Below are 18,220 nucleotides of genomic sequence, written 5' to 3' on the forward strand. Positions count from 1 at the left end.
ATCGGAAAAATACCGGAAGCTACTCTAAAAGCAGTGTTTTTCAGAATTTCCGACAGATGGCGCTGTATATATGATCATTAAGGCGCTAAACTTGAATGTTCTATGTAACTACTCGTGTAATTCGCGTCATTCATTGGAATACATATTCTTGTTGTATTAGGTGCGCATGAAATAGCATGTTCCTTACTAACGCGTAATACTTTCATTGAAAAACACTGTTCTCAGAGAGTATTATTCTACGCACATAGAACTCTTGCTATTTAGAAACCAAATGCTACATTTAACAATATACGATTACGACTTGCATCTCACGGGGCGCGTTATCAAATCGTCGTACAACGTATTAGCGGTGAAAAGTGAGAGTGCGTTTACAATTAACATTTTGTCGCATAGAGAAGCAACGGAGACTTTCCTGGCCTGTACATATAATATAAATAACGTGGAAAAAGAAATCGAAACGTACTGTATTTAATTTTTAAGAGGTAAATAGCGCGCAAACGTAAGAATTATCAATTCATGTACAAGAGCCACATTATCGAGACCACTTAAGTACCTCCGAAAACAAATGTGTCTATCAATATATGCTGTCCTTTATAATAAAATTAAAATGAAAAACACAGTACTTGTTCCTCATCCACTGATAACAGTGCACTAACAGAATAAATGACCAACATCAGGATATATCACTTAATATATATGTAACGAATTTATTCGCTCACAATACACTCTTCGTGTACATGATTTTACTATGAAATATTCATTTTTCATCTTCTGATATATAAACATACTCTGGTTTACTGTACTTTATCACAGCAAAATATATATAGCCTATAACAAAGTTAATGCTTTGTACAATGAGTGAAAAGAAATAATATAAAATGTATTTCTATTAAATGCACATTATTCATTTAAAAAGACTGGGAAACTGGATGCTGGATTATAAGTACGACTGATACGTAATTATATTCTTGCAAAAGTTTACATAATTAATTATTGTTTATTTAAAATAAACATTTTCCTATGTAAACAATTTCATTACATTTTATATATTTTGCATATTAAATGTACAATTTTTAGAGAACGGATCACTGTGATCTTGTTCTTTTCTCTTTGGTGCATATTGGTTGACTCGGTGTATAATACAGCTTGTCAAAAAAAATGCATTGGCATGAAAATAACTATTGCAAATTTTTCAGAATAAATTTACCACCTAATATAACCTTTGTACTCTTCAGTTATACTGAATCTCTTAATAGTTTCATATCCTAGAATTATTGAGAAACTAAAACAAGCAGACTGTACTAGACGCGCGGAAAGTCCTTTTGTGAACATTTGTAATCTTTCCTCGACCCATAGAACTTTGAATGCGCTAAACATACTGTCCAGTCTTTGTACTTGTAACCTGGCTCGTACAATGTCCAGAGGATTCGTAATTATTGTAGTGGTAAAACCTCCTAATGTACCAGCAACAGCTTGAATGAATAAGTGAGAAACCCATTCCGGAAATATTTTTACAAGCTCGTCTGTTAATAGGTAAGAAAATAATCAATATTAGAGTTCAATTTACTTTTCACTTACAACTCAATTAAACCAGTTACCTTGATAACATGTGTATAAACCCCACCAAAGAGCACTATTGGGTACGTAAGCACATAATGATGCAACGTAACCTCTGTAGAAACCTCTATATCCATCACTCTGATAAATTAATCTGACAATATCAGCAGAAATCTGTGCACGAGTTTTCCCTGGTTCAAGAGTTAAACCCAATGGATTCAAACCCATCTGCAAGCAATATACGAACAATAAGAGAACAACAACAATTAACTAATTTTTTCCTTCAAGTAATACCTTGTCTATATATTTTCCATGTTTATTGTTATTGATCCCGAGAACCATTAAGTGCTGACTCAGAACATCGAAGGGGACTACTATCGTCTGCCCTACCAAACTTGCAGCTCCACCTGCGATCAACGCTTTAACTCTCGAATCTACATTACCTATAACACCTTTTTGCCCAAGTATATGACGCACACCTTCGTACGTAGATACATAAAATACACCAGATACAATTTGTATAGAACTTATCCAAAATCCTCTGTAAAGACCGGCTACACCTTCAACTTTGTAGATCTTTTGACAAGCATCTATCATTCCTGAAAGAATGATATAATTTATAATTTGACATAATCTAACCGAGTTTCATTACAAAACATACCATTGTACATATTGTTGTGCCTCTGAATTTGTAAACGAGTTTTGATTACTGTTAAAGGGTAGAGACAACAGCGTACAGAAAATGAGGAGAGCATACTTAATGGAAAAAACTTTGTTTTGTCCATCATATCCCATTCGATTGTACGAATGAAAGGTGGTGATTCGACTGCAGACATTTTGTACATTTATGGCACTATTAAGTCCAATATTATTAAAATACTTATATGGTGAGGTTTGTGGATGCCTTTGTTCAACTTGTAGCTGCATATCTCATTGATAATTTTTGGGAATTGATACCCAAACCATTCACAAAACTAATGAAAAAGATATATATGTTTTTATAAATATATGTACATGTTTACATTTCAGGTTTCTAAAATTATTCAATAATAAATAACGTAGTAAATCGCTTCGAGAAGTCGTAATTTATGCCATGTTGTAATAATAGAATAAAACGCATTTTAAGTTAGTCACAAACACATTATATACACATGTTTATATAAATATCTTATACCATTCAGTTTTTATCAACGTACAACAGCAGAGAATCTGAATAAAATACACGTTTAAATGTTTTCTATATACGATCAGAAACGTAAACGTTGCTACTTCAAATATTCTTATACGATTTACGATCGTTTTATGGACAATCAATGAAGATTAAAACAAATTGTCCAAATACATTGTTCAAACTTACGATGATGTAATATAATGTTACGAGGATAAATTTCTTTCGCCTAATATAATATCCATCGTTATTGCCACGTTACAATAGAATCAACTATGTTTTATAATTATATCACGAATGCATCGCAATTGAATTCATTTTCATATTATACAAAAAATAGAACGGCCTTGGTTTCATTTAACAACGTAGAATCACTTTGGTTCACGTAGAAAATCAAAACCACGAGGCAGCTGAAATAATGGTTAATGTGGTCGAAACTTTGATCATAGTTCTGCGCATGTGTTCTTGACAAATAATTCGGACAGTAGCGGAACCCAGCGAATAAATGCGCGAAGCAACATCGTGTTTATGACAAAAGATCCCGAAAGATGCCGCTCACGGCATCTTTGGACCGCTATTCCTACGTTAGATTGAAATACGAATCATATCCTGTAGGTTGTCTTTGAAACTGCATTATTACAACTTGTTTATAGCATCGTGCGTTTAATTATAATCAATTTGTTATTAAGTAAGGAAACATTGTTCGACAAGAAGTTATTTGTTACAGAAAAACGCTGTAGAAGGTATCTGAGTTATAGTCGAATGAGTGTACGGATTCTGCGATACAGTCCCCGACAACACAACTGTTTTTCCGTACAAATGTAGTAAATATATAATGTCACGCGACGCAAATGACATCGCAGTACTCTTACAGTGACAAAGTTGTATTGTCGGGATGTATATTTCAATAGTTTATTCTAATTTATTGTATATTTCCCACTTTAGAGGTAAGAGAGAGAAAGATATAGGAAAGAGTGAGACGGATACTGATGACGCTTCTCTAGAACCCGTGACGTCATCTCCTAGAGGACCGCTGAAACTGGTTGGACATTAGTTTCACTATTCTCCGTAGAGGTGGCGCTAGTAGTTCTTGAGTAGTTTACAGCATCAGCAGATGGTATCAGCACTGAAACAGCAGCGCGTACTGTTCTGGTACATTTCAATACGTGTAATCCTGGTGATACCTCTGTGAGGTTACGGAACCTGGGGGCGCCACTGTGATACGCTGGTGCTTTTTGAAGTGGTATGCGATTTGCTGTATTGCCTGGGGTAAGGTAGATGTTAATAGAACATCACAGTTTGGAATTAACCTTTAATCATTTCTGTTAGCTTTTCACGTAATATCGTACCACATACAACTATCCAATAATCAATCTTACCTTCCATTTCTGACGTGCATTTTCGACACGCATTGAAGGATCGGTAACAAAATTCATCTATGGAAATTCATTGATTAAAAAATACGATAATACTATGTCTTTTACAGAGAGATCAGTAAAAGGACGCTGTTCTCGCACGCAATAGCATCGAGTTAGGAAAACGTTCCGCAAGATTAATACAGAATCCCGACGAAGATAGGTTGTTCTCGTAGGTGTTCTCGAAGCGGAAAGCTCCGTAGGAAGAGAGAAGGTCACCAATGAGTTGGAGGCTCCGCCTACCAAGCAGGGGTTGGAAGCAACCCCTGGTAAGCGTAGCCCGCGCAGGGCTGATTTCTCTACCACGTTGTGGGCGTAAACGTACCGTAGACACAACCCCCGATGCATACACCCTGTCTTTTCACTGTTCACCGAGATCAAATCACTCGTCTCAGTCCTATCTTTGATCTTGACGGTGCAGCAACGTGACATCGGAATCACGCGACAGTTCGTGCGGTACGACTCGACTTATTGACATTCCTGCTCGTGTCATTTCGTGGGACTTGGTGACGAACGTTTACGAAAGAAAAGGAATAAAAGGAAGGAGAAGATAGTGACCAGGATGAACCAGGATCAAGAAGTACCTGCCACGGCACCAGACTTGGCCAGACTGGTAAGGGAACGGATTAAACATTCTTTTTTACTTTCATAATACTTGTATTCTCAAGGATCTCGAAGTGTCGGTTGCGAATTACGCATACTTCGGTCGGTGAATCATTAATTAATCATCTATAAATTTGATAGACTTGCAACGACTTTATTGATCCAACAATTGCAGCAAAATTTTTCACAGTTCTCTCAATATGTTGTTAGGTAACGTTTCCATAAGCATGATCCGCGTAATTCGAGACCATCGACGTTTCAACCTGTTGAAGTCCGAAAGTACACGCGTATAACGTCCAATCAGTCCAGTGTCCAGAGTCCACTGTTAATGTTAAAAAGTCGTCCGACTAGAAGGCAGCATTGACAACGTGCCTCCCGTTTCCGGTTCCCCTCGAGTCAGCATCGACGACACAATGGAGTCGCAAGCGTGGACAGTGAACGTATCGAAAGTCGGCGAACGCATAATGCATCTAACTCGTGCGATGATCCTCGAGTGTCGAATTGCCGTGGCACGCGCCACCACGGTCCGATGGATCGTCCCACGGGTGCCACCCCTTTTGTGCCCTCTAAACATGTAATTGTCGCCACCATTCAACCCTCCTGGTCCCCCTCGTACAGGGTGCTCCCGTACACGGAGCGACCGCCGTGACTATGACACCGGTGAGCCGTGGGTGGTCGACGGTCGACGGGCACCCTTGGCAAGCACCGAAAAGGGAGACCAGACGACTCGGACCGCGGAAACACTTGATTTATGTTTGTTGATTCTAAAAATCATTCGATTCCCACACACCCGCCCCGTTCTGTTAATTGACTCCCCCCTGTACCGGTAGCATATGTTGCCACTCGAGTTTCCCATGATTAGAAGCCCCTTCTTCGTCGAGGGGGTACGTTTAACACCGCGTAGATTTACCTAGAATCATTCCCAGATCGCGGATACATACTTTTGGGGTTTATTCTAGGTTCATCCTGTTTGTTGAGTTGAAATGGACAAGTTCAAAGGACTGTCTTCTTGCGAAAAAAGAAAAGTCTCCGGCTGATGTGTATCGAAAAGGAGGGAGAGAGAGAGAGCAATTAGTAGATAGACTCCTGCTGTGACACATTGTAATCGTGAATCCTGCTGTCATCCACGGTATTGTTCGTACTCTGGGCTTAGAAACCATCATTGTCTTCGCACCCTCGTCCGAAGCGAGTGACGGAAAGAAAAAAGGGCGAGGTTTTCTCGTCAAAGTGGCAACGCCTTCTGCCTTTCCTAATTGATCAAATTGGACGAGGACTCAATATTGTTGAAATTGGACGATCTTTAACGGGGAGGAAATCGTAGGTTTTTCATTTTAACAAAGCGAAATATAATTACTCTTTACTTTTCGACGACTTTCAGCATCCGTATCGAATCTCTCGTAAGTCTTTTGGCTTTTACGCGAATCAACGTTCAAAATCGGCAAAAACCACCGCTAGAAAGGGGAGTCTGTTTGGAACGTGTTGTCTGTTCGATGACTTTATTATAAACCGAACCGAAGTGCGCAATTACGAGGGTGGTGTACGAAGGGAATTGGGGTGACGACCCTTCGCAGCATCATCAGGAACGATGGGGCGTTCCCCCCCGATTCATGGGTATCTCGTTTTCACTAGGTACAAACGTACGACTACGTTTGTTCGTACATGACACACGTACCCCAAACGATCCACTTACCAGCGCGTCTTTTACACCGAAACGCGTTCCCGATGGGAAAGATCCGGGTTATAGGGGCGAAAGAGAAGGAGAGAGGGGCTTAGAGAAAAAGTTAAACGGCACGCGACCATGTTTGCGCGTTTTCCTTACGAGTCATTGCTTCGTGAACGCACTCGATTAACTTCTGATCGGATAGATTAGAAGCTAGGGATTTGGAAAACAGACAAAATGCATCTCTGTACCGATCGTAGGTGTAAAAATATTTATATACTTCACGGGAATGAATGGACATCGTTATTAGATTTTAAGGTTGTTGCAAAACCACACGATGCATTTTTTATCTTTTATTTAACGCTATCGTGCCACTAAATGCCGGTTGATATCGGGTTGGCAGGATTAAAGATTGATCGTAATATCGGGGAATGTAATTAAAATTTATATCGAAGGGCACAGCTTGTGGATTATGAGTGCTGAGCCATCACGGCGACTAATTATAAATGACTATTAATTGCGATCAGAGGAAAATCCAGGAGACGAAGCAATGAACGTAAGACCGACCTGTCGAGCTATGAAAAAGGAAGTTGATTATGTCTCTATAAATGATAATATCCTGTTGAATTAAGTATAAAATAAAAACGAGGAACAGCTTAGCGATAAAGTGATTACCCTTATGACTCTAAATGATTAAGAATATTCAAAGAAATGGATTTTATAAAATTGAGAAAAATTAGTTTCACGCGTATCGGACGTGTCTAAAGGTTTTTTTCTGAAATAAAGCTCACGTTGAGGTTTTTTTATTTTTTATTTTAAGGTGTAAGTGATCGGTAGAGACTATACTGAAACTTCATAAGGGAAAAGCAGACGGCGACACAGCGTTATTGGAATTTCCAAAACCGGTAACCGGCTTTACCACTAGATTGCTCCGCAAGGAGGAAACCATCCAATCGTTCACCGGATGTCCTCCTTGCCTCCTCTCTCGCACGTTCTCTCCCTCTCTCTCTCTTTTCCTCTCGCTTTCACCTTTTCTTTCTCATCGCGCCAACTACGTTGCTTTACTTAAAATCCCGTTTCTCGCTATTCCTTTCTGCTCGAGATCTCCTCGCGCCGTCTCTCCTCTCCATCTGTGATTTTACATCAATTCCACGTCAATTGTCTGCTAGCGAAAAGGACTTTTTGCTCCTGAACGATACCTGAAATAGAGAAAAAACTATTTCCATCGTTCCCCTTCGCGCTCGACCACAGAATCGATTCCTTACGTCGCTCGGAATTAAAACGCTGGTAACGTTGGATTTACCACGAACGATGGAAACGTTGAAATATTAAATTTCCCATTCAAGCCAAGCATCGCGAACACGACGTTCGTCATGTTCGTTTTACAATAGACTACGTTTCACGATAGATTGAGAATCGGAATTTTAATGCAAGCATCTATCGTTTCAGCCAAACGAGGAGTTCAACAGGCTGAACGAGCCGCTTCAAACAGTCACCGCAGGATATTGTCCCACTAACTATCCCGTGGCACCGTCGAACAACGAGGAGAAGCTACAACCTGGTGAGTCGAACGTATCTAAATACTAGTTGAAACGTTGATAAAAACAAACGCTACGACCGCGGCAAGAGATTGAAGAAGTTGAGAGTGGTCGATGCTTCGATCAGCTTAAAGTTATTCGCAACCAGACGAGACTTTTCGTGAACGAAATCGACGAGAATGTCGCCGAAGCCCGACGAAGTCGAGGGCGGTCCGTTCGGGTCACCATCCCCCCACGGGCGACGATTTTGAAGCTCTTTGATACGACGTTGCCCGGGAGAGAACATCGAGTCTCAAGCTGCGTCTTCGTAGTCGCATGAACACATACATACGTACACACACGTTTCTCGTACACGAAGAAAATCCACGCAGCCAAGGAGGCATAGCGTAGCGTGGCTCGAAGCACGTGCAGGATGTACGCGAACTGTGTACAACGGGACGAGGGAGGAACCACCCCCCGAAGAGGGCCTGTCACCGGCAGGCAGTCGAGTCAATATCTTTATATAGTCGCATCAAGGATGATATTATTTTCTACGATGCAATTACGTTTTAAGACCGCACGGTGAGAAGTCTGGAACTTTTCGAGACGCTGATGAATCATTAATTTCGTTCAACAGAGAGAATAAGGTCAATTTATTCAGAAATTCTAATCGTAACAAATTATTCCACGTACGAGACATTATACGATCAGAGTTTGTAATCAGACTGTTTGATATGTATGATCGTGCATGGTCATATCAATCTGCTTCATAATCGAGTAAAGATAACGAGTTGTATTTGGACCGTGGGTCAATTACTCTCACGGGTATCGGCTGTTTTACTTAGCCTTGACCCAGAAACACGAGGACACAACGAGAAGCCTCAGGACGAATTCAATAAGCAACGTATTATCGCCGCAAAGAGCCCCATGGGGTAGCCGAAGCCAGTCGGTACCCTCACAGGATTCGTAACCACCCCAGCGGCGTCTGGGCACAGTGATTGACACTTTATATCCAACATTGGCACGCCGTGGTGTGAACCAGGATAGTCCGCCTCCACCTAACTCAATCACTGCCTATAATGCCGCAATTTCTCTATCGTAATCACGTTACGCCCTACCACCCCTCTCCATTCACTTTTCGGCGACGATTCGCCGTGAAGAAATATTGAAACGTCGCTGCGAAGGAACGAACCACCTCGCTTTTTCCTCTCGACTTCGAGACGTTCCCATCCTCCTCATCTTTCCTCGAATCTCGAGCAGAATTCTGATAGAAATATAAACGTAACGGTAGAACAAGGAAATCAAGGAGTTCGTCTTCGAGAACTCGGGGAGAATTCTAAGGTATCGAGCATCTGATATAAAAATTTAATTCGTTAGCATCGTCGTCGCGTCTCGAGGCGAAACGCGTTGTTGTCCACGGGCTATGAGGCTGGCTAAATCCGATTCGTCAGACCGAGATTGTGACTGTGAACTAAACGAGGTTACTGACAAGTGGCTACCCGTGGCGAATCCTAGAGGCCCATTAAACGGACCCCACCTAGTATACACTTCTGTCGCATTCTTCTGTATATGCCCGCGTCTAAAGGGGTTGTTTTTGCTACTGATTCATCCCTCGATACACCGCCATTGTTCCTTCTTACCGTCCCTGTCTCGTGGAATTTTATTAGAGCTCAGATATCGTGTCTCATCCTGACATAATTACCCAGAAATCGCTTCACGCGCCAGAGAATGCGCATTCAGCATCCCCACGTATTAGGAGCGTTAGTAAGAACATTAAGGACAAATGTCTGTTCGAATAATTACAGCTGAGAATGTTCCCGCTGTAACCAGTGATAATAAATATTCATTGAACTTGACGAAGTAACGCGGTAGAATGTATAAGGCATTAATTTCACGGTGGGATAATTATATCCGAGTAACCATTAATCATTATACCACAAACTAATTCCTTGCTCGATCCATAAAGCTAATATTTGACTGGAATAACATTGCTACAATGTTTGATCGTCTCTTACTCGTTTTATCAACGTGATTGCGCAAACCTAGATTGATTGTAGGGAATGATGTAGATAAGCAAGTAATGTTTTAAGCATTTCAGCGGCTTAAGTATAAGTTGAAGCTTAAAAGAAATCGAAGCAAACATGTTTTCTGTTACTGTTATTTTATAATTATTGCTTTAAGCCAGTTTTTTAAAAATCGACGTAAACTTCATTTCAGAAAATGAAATGTATCCCACGCAGGAATACAGGCAAGAGTCGTGGCTTCAAGACGGTGAGTAGTTTCCTTTGCAAATAATTTTCATGTTGATTGTATTAAATAGAAAATTGTCAAATTGAAGGAAGCGCTAGTTGTAGCTATATTAGAAAGGAAATTAACAACTGCCTGGATAGCTCAGTCGGTAGAGCATCAGACTTTTAATCTGAGGGTCCAGGGTTCGAGTCCCTGTTCGGGCGAATTTACTTTTTAGTTTTTTTACGTACTATCTCAACATCAATATTAGATACGTGGAAACGTAAAGAATACGAGAATTGTTACGTGTTTCTTTGCTTGCAATAAGATAACCGATACGTATCGTAAATTCCATTAGCCAGATTGAATTATGAAAGCAGTACCGAAGCGTAAAGCTTTAAGGCACCCGGCTTCCGTTCCAATTTTCTTTCAGTAGAACAGGACAGAGTTTCTAGAGGCAACGTAGATGCATATCGAGTAAAATTCTTATAGACATTGTTCTTTATGAAATGGAAAATGGCACGAGATCCATTTATCGAGCCACGAACCTTCGTCAGTGAACCTTCCTCGAGGATGATTAGTTACAACGGCACCGACCATCCGGAACATTAATTTTGATTATTTTGACGAACCGTAATGTAATGCACGCGGTGGATGCAATGTAATAATCACGATAACGAGGGGACCTTCAAGCCGCGGCCAGTAGAAACACTGTAGCTATCCTTGGGGCGATTCTAGGGAACCATTACTTAGCACCTAACCATTATCCTTCTTTTTCGCTAATCAAATACATTTTCATTCACAATACCTTCGACTATACGTGCCAAATAGTAACTCTGTATTTCGTCTGAATTCCATTGCAGGCAGTAGCTGCGAAACGGAAGACAGCGAGCAGTACGTGCCAGAGTTTCATCGGATGTCAAGTTAGTGTTGCAGAAGAATGATTTTCCGCGAAACTTTCCATCGGTCGAAGCAACTCGCGAGCATTTCCTCGAGTCTCGCCAAATTACTGCATCCCAATTACGTTAAATAGTGGCATGTTTGCCGCGAAGGAAGTTAATCTCCACAGAAACGGAAGCTGCACGGAAATGTATCGTATATGCAATTTAAGCGTCAATTTGGAAAGAACCTCCGATACAGACTGCGCGAAAGGGAACTACCATCCGTGCCTATGACGCATCTCAGACTCGCAGAAATTTCAGTCTGACACGGGAATATTATTAGGCAGAAAGCATCCCTGAAATATTATACGAAACTCGTATCGGGGATCGGTTTTTTCTCTGGCTATCGGCAATGAGATTTTTTCTCTGACGAGAGGCAATATCGACGAGGATATTAAAAAATGGCCCGGGGCCAGTGTTTTTAAAGCGGCAAGAAAGAATCAACAGAAAACTCCCGTCGATTATCGATAACGCATTACACGAGGCAGCACTTTATATTAAGTTCGACGGATTTTTTCTCCCCCTTTCTTGAACCTTGCCTGATTAACGTCTCTCTCTTCGCCTGATCGACGTTTATCGAAACCGTTTTAATACCGTGCGTAAAGCTGCTCTTCCGCTTGGTTCTCATGGAACCGGCTCGTTAACGCGCGGGCAAGGCTCTTGAGAAAATGTTCCCAGATCGTTGGTGCGTGCGCTCGTAAGTCGGAAAATCTGGTAAATATTTCGATACTCGTCGAATAGGCGAGCAAACAGCCAGAGGGAATGGCGGATAATGTCTATATGCTCGGTGCCGCGCACATGCGTGTTCTCTCTTCTGGTGCGTGTGTTAACTCGATGAAAGAAAATTTTGTGCCGGACGATTAACATTCTCTACGGTATATCGAATCCGGCGCACCTCCAAACGGAGTTTCCCCGTGATTCGCATTATCGAGCGTTACACGATTGCTACCTACCCGACCCCCCGACGCCCGCGTCAAATTTACTCTTCACCTGTTAATTTTATCCGGTGGCCGACGCGCGAGAGAATCGAGTATCTCGTTTATGTTTGCACGCGTAACACGTACACAAACATTCCGTACGAGCCCTGTTCGAAGCAAACAGATTGATCTGTCCATAAACTTTTATTCGAGGCATTGTTTGCGGGCTGTTATTGCATTCGAATAACATGTACGGATGTAACATTGACCGAAAAAAAATATGTTATATCGTTGATTTCCTGCAACAACAATTTTATTATACACATGTATTGTTAACATGCAAACCGAAAAATTTAGTTACGCGATAAACCGCTACGCATCGTAATAGATATTGGGTGAAAGATTAAATGTACAATTTTTTGCGATACATCCGGCGTTATTTTTGCATGAAATCGTTATCAGTTCGGACAAGAGCGGTCTTCTCGGCAGCACCGCGCGAATCCGTACGACTCTTTCCTACCGTCGAGTCGGATCGAGTCGGATCGAGTCGGTGGTTCTCTCCCGTAGCGAGTAAACTTCCGATGTTTGCAAATACAATGATTGCCGGAGGCCTCTGACTTATGCTTCCCACGGCCAGAGTCTGTTTGATTTATCGGGGGCGCACCCTCGGCCGCGCAAAATCGTCGACGGCCCCATTAGGAAGCGAACCCACCCCCACGTGCCGCTGCAACGATGCGCCTTCGCTTCCGCCACGACACGCGCCCTTATGTCCTCGCCCCGGCGATCTTCCTACCAAGGAACGATCCTCGTTCGATCGTTAAAATCATTCACCGTTCGACTGTACATCCGCGTTACCCAGCCCCGTCGACTCGCTACATTTCTCGCATCCAAAATTCACCCTTAACATTCGACGTGACCACTTTTATTTTTCCATGCAGACGCGAATGTGAAACAGGAGTCCGCGAACTGCAGAAGAATCACCGACGCGAATTATTCACCGTACCAGGCGTCGGTTAGTCATCCCCATTCGCAGGGTACCACCTTCCTGGATCTCGAGCCGGAAAATCGCAACAATTGCTTTGGGTAAGTAAAACGATGCATCCTCGCGACATGTAAAATCGGCAGACGGAAGCCATTAACAATTATTTGTGTCCACGCGTTAAGCAGAAATGGTAAATTGAACACGCCATCGACTGAAACCACGAAAGGCATCGCTGTGAAGGAGGAACCAGCGGACAGGGGATACGGAGAGACGATCAGCGTGGCGAACAATCCTGCCACGACATCACAGGACACGCGAAACGGTAAGAAATCTATGATTCCCCGATTGTAATTAATTATAGTAGCGTATAGTTGAATAGAGAACGTTCTTAACGTGGTCGTTCGAGTAGTTGAGACAAATCGAGGTCTCTGAACCGATGATACCCTCCTCTCGAACGTGCACCGTGACAAATCTCTTGACAATGGATCCACGTGGCGCCTCGCTACCCCATAGATCCCATAAATAACTGGAGCACGGGGGAACTACTCGATGGTCTATCCATTAATCGAGCTCTAGCTCTATCTACTCTTCTGATTTCCATTCCTAGAGCGTTCTAACGTCCCTTTTTAAATTAGTAACTCACAAGTCGGTTTGTACATTTTCAAGGGAATTTTAATGCGAAATTCCTTGATAATCCTGTGCAACGTTCGTCGGTGTTACCAGTGGACTCGCTCACGCGTGACTAAGTACACGTAAGTGAATAATTGAAGAATGCTTTCAACTGGAAAGCTACAGAGAAGCGCTACGTAGAGACCAGGGAAAGCTGCTGAACGAAGGAAAGAGCATGGAATTCTCTCCCCGGGGGGATTGCAAGTCGCGGGAGATCTCTGTTGCGCGGAGAACGCAGTTTCCAAGGAAACGATTTTGCGTTCCACGGAGCCGGTTTTATAAAATTCCGCAACTTTTCACGAGAACGTTACACGACGACCTAGAGGCCATTACTTAATAGACTTCGAGGTCTACGAAGTCGGGTTTGCAAGCTCATGCTTTCTAATCAGACCGATTAGTCTTCCTTTATTCACACACGTACACCAAACGAATCCTTTAGGAACTCGGCTGCTATATTCGCTGCCCGACACCATGCGCGTATACCCATTTACTTCCAAGTCACCGGGGAATTATGCTTCTACTTCTCTTCGCGTAATTCTCCCTCCCATTAAGCCGTTTCAATTATTTACACGCAGTTTAGATTAATAATAGGACCTAATACCTATCATCGCTATTGATACGCTCCGACACATACGAGCCGACTACGCTCCCATAGGGGGCGAAGCCGTTTCGAACGCGTTGCTCTTCTTCTTTCCCAAAAAATTTCAGTGAAATAGTCGGCGATCGTTTGCGCGCACGATTAAAGGGAGTACGTTTAGCGTGTTTACCTCCCTAGTCCACTAAATCGACCGAATCGTTGACCAATGTAGCGGGTGGAATAGTAATAACCTGTTAATGGATACAGATTGGTCACCACCCCGCTAATTAATACCAGCACGAGGATCGTGAGGATTAGAGAGCCGGTGCGCCAAGCTCGATGCACCGATTAACCATAGACGCTGCTCCTATCGTATGGGAAACAATTTTTGAACGAAATTAGTTGCCGCGGTTCGTTTTGGTCTCGCGCAAAAACATTCCTCAGCGAATGGACAGAAAGAGGGAAGAAGGGCATTTCAGCGCGTCAGGTGGGTGGAAAATGGACCTTGCATTATTAACTAGCCTCTACTCCGGAATTCGGGGATCAGGGAGACAGAGATAGCAGGATAAAGACAGGGATGGTGGAGAAAATGAAAAGGAGAACGGAGAAGGGTGAGGGGATGGACCAGACAGAGAGAGAGAGAGAGAGAGAGAGAGAGAGAGAGAGAGAGAGAGAGAGAGAGAAAGAGAAAGAGAAAGAGAAAAGAAGCCAAGTTTCTCGTCTGAGAGTGGACGAGTGGAGGCCGTCCTCTTTTCCGTGCAACCCTTCGGCGTACCGCCCCTGACCAGTCCCGGCTTCAACCCTTTTCCTGCTCGGTACATCGCCACCGGTTTCATCAGCTCGCGATTAATTTTAATCTAAAACTACCCGCAAAGCCTCTGGCCCCGCTTGCACGTTGAGGTCGACCCCTTTCGCCCTCTCTCTTCGGAGAGAGAGTGCCAGATTGGCCCGCAGCTTTCAACCCTCCGCACACCCCACCTTTGCGATTCCCGTCTGTCTCGTCTACACGAGATCGGGATCCGACCGACGTTTGCCAGCTAGGAAGCTAAAGCTAACTCGCCGACACGATTAACTTTGTCGACCCTTCCACCTCTTGATTCCTATTAATATCGGTGTACACGGTGTTGAGCTTGTTCTTTTACCGCAGCTCCTGGATTATCCAACGGTTTACTCGTTCGTCTATCTACACTTTCAAAATTAGGAGCTACCCGTGTCGTTCTTCCCATCGATTCGGGGCGAGCTGATCGTTTTTAATCAACGAGCAAAAAAAGGGTGGACGACGCATCATCCACCAGCGGGATGGCTGCGTCGCGTTCCGGCTTCGTATCGGAAAGGGGGTTCTCAATTTTTCAATATTCCCCGTACACGACTTGGAACGTAACCGGATTACGGTTCGAGAATAGCTTTTTCGGCTCGAGGGACCGCGAGCGGCATCGGTGGCGGGTGCACCCTGAGAGGAGAGCACCCGATTAATATACATATCGCGCGAGCTCTACGGCGGTATTTCAGGCGGTGCCGCTATCCGCGAGCTACGCCGCGCCGGCAACCCCGTGGGCTTTGAATATCAACCAATTTCCTGCCGATATTTGTGTGACGAGCACTTCACCGGCAACCGCGCGTGAGTGCAATCGCTAATACGTTGCCTGCCGCCTCGCGTTTCGTTCTTTTTCACGGCTCCTCGCAGATAGATCTCCAGCCCCTCTCTTATCCGACATCAAACCGCCGTTGCACGGTGATCCACGTACTAACAGAGCGTACTTTTACTCTGAATTTATCTCGATTCATATGTCACGCAGCGAGCAACTTGGTCTACCAGCAACAACAGCAATACGGCAACGGGACGAGGAACGGCAGAGGCTCGCCGTCGCCGAGTCGACCGGCCAGCACGTCCTCCGCGGCTTCTCAATGGCACTCGACAGCGTCAGCTTCGGGCGAGGCGTTCTTTCCACGACAGGAGAACTGGAGCTCGGATATGTACGGGAAAAGAAGCGTGACTCCCACGTGGACCGAGCTAGGAGTTCAATTGGACGGCAGGAACACATCGTGGGAGAGACAGGGCAACTGTTACCAGAAGAAAGGCTCTCCTAGCTCGTGGAACGCTGACTACGCTGGCAAGAGGCCATCGTCGGCGACAGGAGTCTCGCCTTGGAGCGAAATGTCCGTTGGCTATCAACAGCAACGTCGAGGCTCTCTTCAGCTATGGCAGTTCTTGGTCACGTTGTTAGACGACCCGGCGAACGCGCCATGTATCGCCTGGACTGGTCGCGGGATGGAATTCAAGCTGATCGAACCGGAAGAGGTAGACGGCTAGATTGTAAAGATTCATCGAAAGTTGGATAGCAAAGTAACGTTTTGTTTTCCTTACTATCTTTAGGTGGCTCGTAGGTGGGGAGTCCAAAAGAATCGACCAGCGATGAATTACGATAAATTAAGTAGATCCTTAAGGTATTACTACGAAAAAGGAATAATGCAAAAGGTGGCTGGGGAAAGATACGTCTACAAGTTCGTCTGCGACCCGGAAGCTCTCTTCAATATGGCGTACGGTTCTGGAAGCTCTGCAAATCTTCCCAGTGAAGTACAAAGTGGCATTCGTAGTCAATCGATATCCGGGAAGATATCGTCTTCGAATGATGTTTCTGATTTAGGAAAACATCCGACCACTGGCTACGGCGATGCAGTACTCGCCATGTATTCGAACAGTGCGGCTGGTCAGTACTTTTGTCTAAAAATTCCTATCAGACGTGATCGGATGAGAACATATTTGTACAAGTTTCAAAGGGAACATTAACGATACATGAAGTTGAATTTCCTTGTAACAGTATATGGACCGTCCAGTTTGCACCATCTGCATCAATATCTGGGCGGTAACGACGGTTTCAAGACACCATCCAACAGGTACCACCCCCATTACTCTCACGAGTACAATAGCAGCCACCACCATCCGCCGTCGAGTTACGCAGAGACCTTCCTGAACTATGGTCGGCTGCCATCTCACGACGCTTCGACCGAGTCTCGGAGCCAGGAACTAGCTAGGATCCCATATTCGCAGGAAGCAGCGGAGAGTATCAGTGGAGATCGAGAGACGTCATCGATTTTATACGACGGTGTGCAGAGAACGCAATTACCGGCCGCTCCGGCGCTTACTCAGCCGGCTCTGCTAGACACAACCACCACCAGTTCGAAGATCGAGCAAACCTCGTACGCTTGCCTCGGCGTTGGAAGTTGCGTCTGCTGAATTTCAACTTTGCCGGAAGTCGGGATATTGTTGACGTCAGGGACCGATTCCCTGACAGAATCTCTAGTCGTAGATCGATGCGACTGTATAGATGGCTTAAGTATAGCGTGTACAGGTATATCACAGGTGGAACGCGCGATTTGAATGTGACGAGGTTCTTATTTATCGATGGTTAGATGAAAGTTAGTAGCAAAGCATTAGAAGGATGTGGTAAAGTTCGATTTCTTAAAATTAGACGCGAAAGTCCAGATTTAAATCGCGCGTACTACGTATGTTGTAAATAGCGAGACGTCGAGATAAGAAGAAAGCCCAGCAACCCGTCAGATCTAATCGCTTGTGATCGTCGTTACATGCGCGAGTTCGAGTAGTTCACCAGGATACTGTAACTTCTGTAAATATCAAATAAATCTGTCGGTGCAGCCTCGACGAAGTGGACGTTTCTACCACAGCATCACTACCAAATTTATCTTATTGTGTCATCGTGCGAAACGTGCATGAATTATCGCTGCCTTTCATAACGAATGCAAACTCATGGAATGCACGTTACGGATTAACATAAACGCTTACAGCGAGCTTGACCTAGACACAAACAATTCGGCGAGTTTCCATCGCTATCCTTCTTTCCACAATCGTATTAGCGATCTCTGACGTCAGGCCACGACCACGGACTGAGTTCTACAGTGTATTTTAAGCTGTGAGTCACATACTTCAACACGTACTTAGTAGATATGTTTATATCGGTCTCTCTCT

The 18,220-nt window shown here is 43.8% G+C and overlaps 2 protein-coding genes and 1 non-coding gene across 4 annotated transcripts; 2 read left to right on the plus strand and 1 right to left on the minus strand.

Moving 5' to 3' along the window:
• Positions 1-983: 983 nt before the first annotated feature.
• On the minus strand, positions 984-3,157 carry LOC143428282 (solute carrier family 25 member 44). The gene is made up of 5 exons (XM_076903020.1): positions 2,915-3,157; positions 2,219-2,531; positions 1,852-2,156; positions 1,599-1,785; positions 984-1,523 (listed from the first exon to the last, which is right to left on the minus strand). The coding sequence occupies exons 2-5, from the start codon at positions 2,400-2,402 to the stop codon at positions 1,204-1,206; spliced, it is 996 nt and encodes a 331-aa protein (XP_076759135.1). The 5' UTR covers positions 2,403-2,531; positions 2,915-3,157; the 3' UTR covers positions 984-1,203.
• A 1,165-nt stretch (positions 3,158-4,322) lies between these two features.
• Positions 4,323-18,068, plus strand: Ets96b (Ets96B). Of its 2 annotated transcripts, none has more exons than XM_076903433.1 (9): positions 4,323-4,753; positions 7,853-7,964; positions 10,138-10,191; positions 11,013-11,072; positions 12,946-13,090; positions 13,175-13,311; positions 16,032-16,534; positions 16,610-16,943; positions 17,055-18,068. In XM_076903433.1, the coding sequence occupies exons 1-9, from the start codon at positions 4,703-4,705 to the stop codon at positions 17,468-17,470; spliced, it is 1,812 nt and encodes a 603-aa protein (XP_076759548.1). In that variant the 5' UTR covers positions 4,323-4,702; the 3' UTR covers positions 17,471-18,068. The 2 variants fall into 2 exon arrangements, with proteins under 2 accessions (XP_076759548.1, XP_076759547.1); XM_076903432.1 differs by lacking the exon at positions 4,323-4,753 and adding an exon at positions 5,194-5,288.
• Trnak-uuu (transfer RNA lysine (anticodon UUU)) lies at positions 10,301-10,373 on the plus strand. Its single transcript has one exon. It is a non-coding gene; the product is annotated as a tRNA-Lys (tRNA).
• Positions 18,069-18,220: the final 152 nt, after the last annotated feature.

Source organism: Xylocopa sonorina, chromosome 10 (genome assembly GCF_050948175.1).
Source record: "Xylocopa sonorina isolate GNS202 chromosome 10, iyXylSono1_principal, whole genome shotgun sequence".
NCBI lineage: Eukaryota > Metazoa > Arthropoda > Insecta > Hymenoptera > Apidae > Xylocopa > Xylocopa sonorina.

What these genes read in the sequence shown, in the direction of transcription:
- LOC143428282 (XM_076903020.1), bottom strand. Translation starts at nt 2,402, where the DNA reads ATGTACAAAATGTCTGCAGTCGAATCACCACCTTTCATTCGTACAATC. An exon ending in ATGGAAAATATATAGACAAG is followed by an intron (nt 1,786 to 1,851) that starts GTATTACTTGAA and finishes TATTGCTTGCAG; the next exon opens with ATGGGTTTGAATCCATTGGG. An exon ending in TTTATACACATGTTATCAAG is followed by an intron (nt 1,524 to 1,598) that starts GTAACTGGTTTA and finishes ACCTATTAACAG; the next exon opens with ACGAGCTTGTAAAAATATTT.
- Ets96b (XM_076903432.1), top strand. Translation starts at nt 5,208, where the DNA reads ATGCATCTAACTCGTGCGATGATCCTCGAGTGTCGAATTGCCGTGGCA. An exon ending in TCCGATGGATCGTCCCACGG is followed by an intron (nt 5,289 to 7,852) that starts GTGCCACCCCTT and finishes CTATCGTTTCAG; the next exon opens with CCAAACGAGGAGTTCAACAG. An exon ending in CGAGGAGAAGCTACAACCTG is followed by an intron (nt 7,965 to 10,137) that starts GTGAGTCGAACG and finishes ACTTCATTTCAG; the next exon opens with AAAATGAAATGTATCCCACG.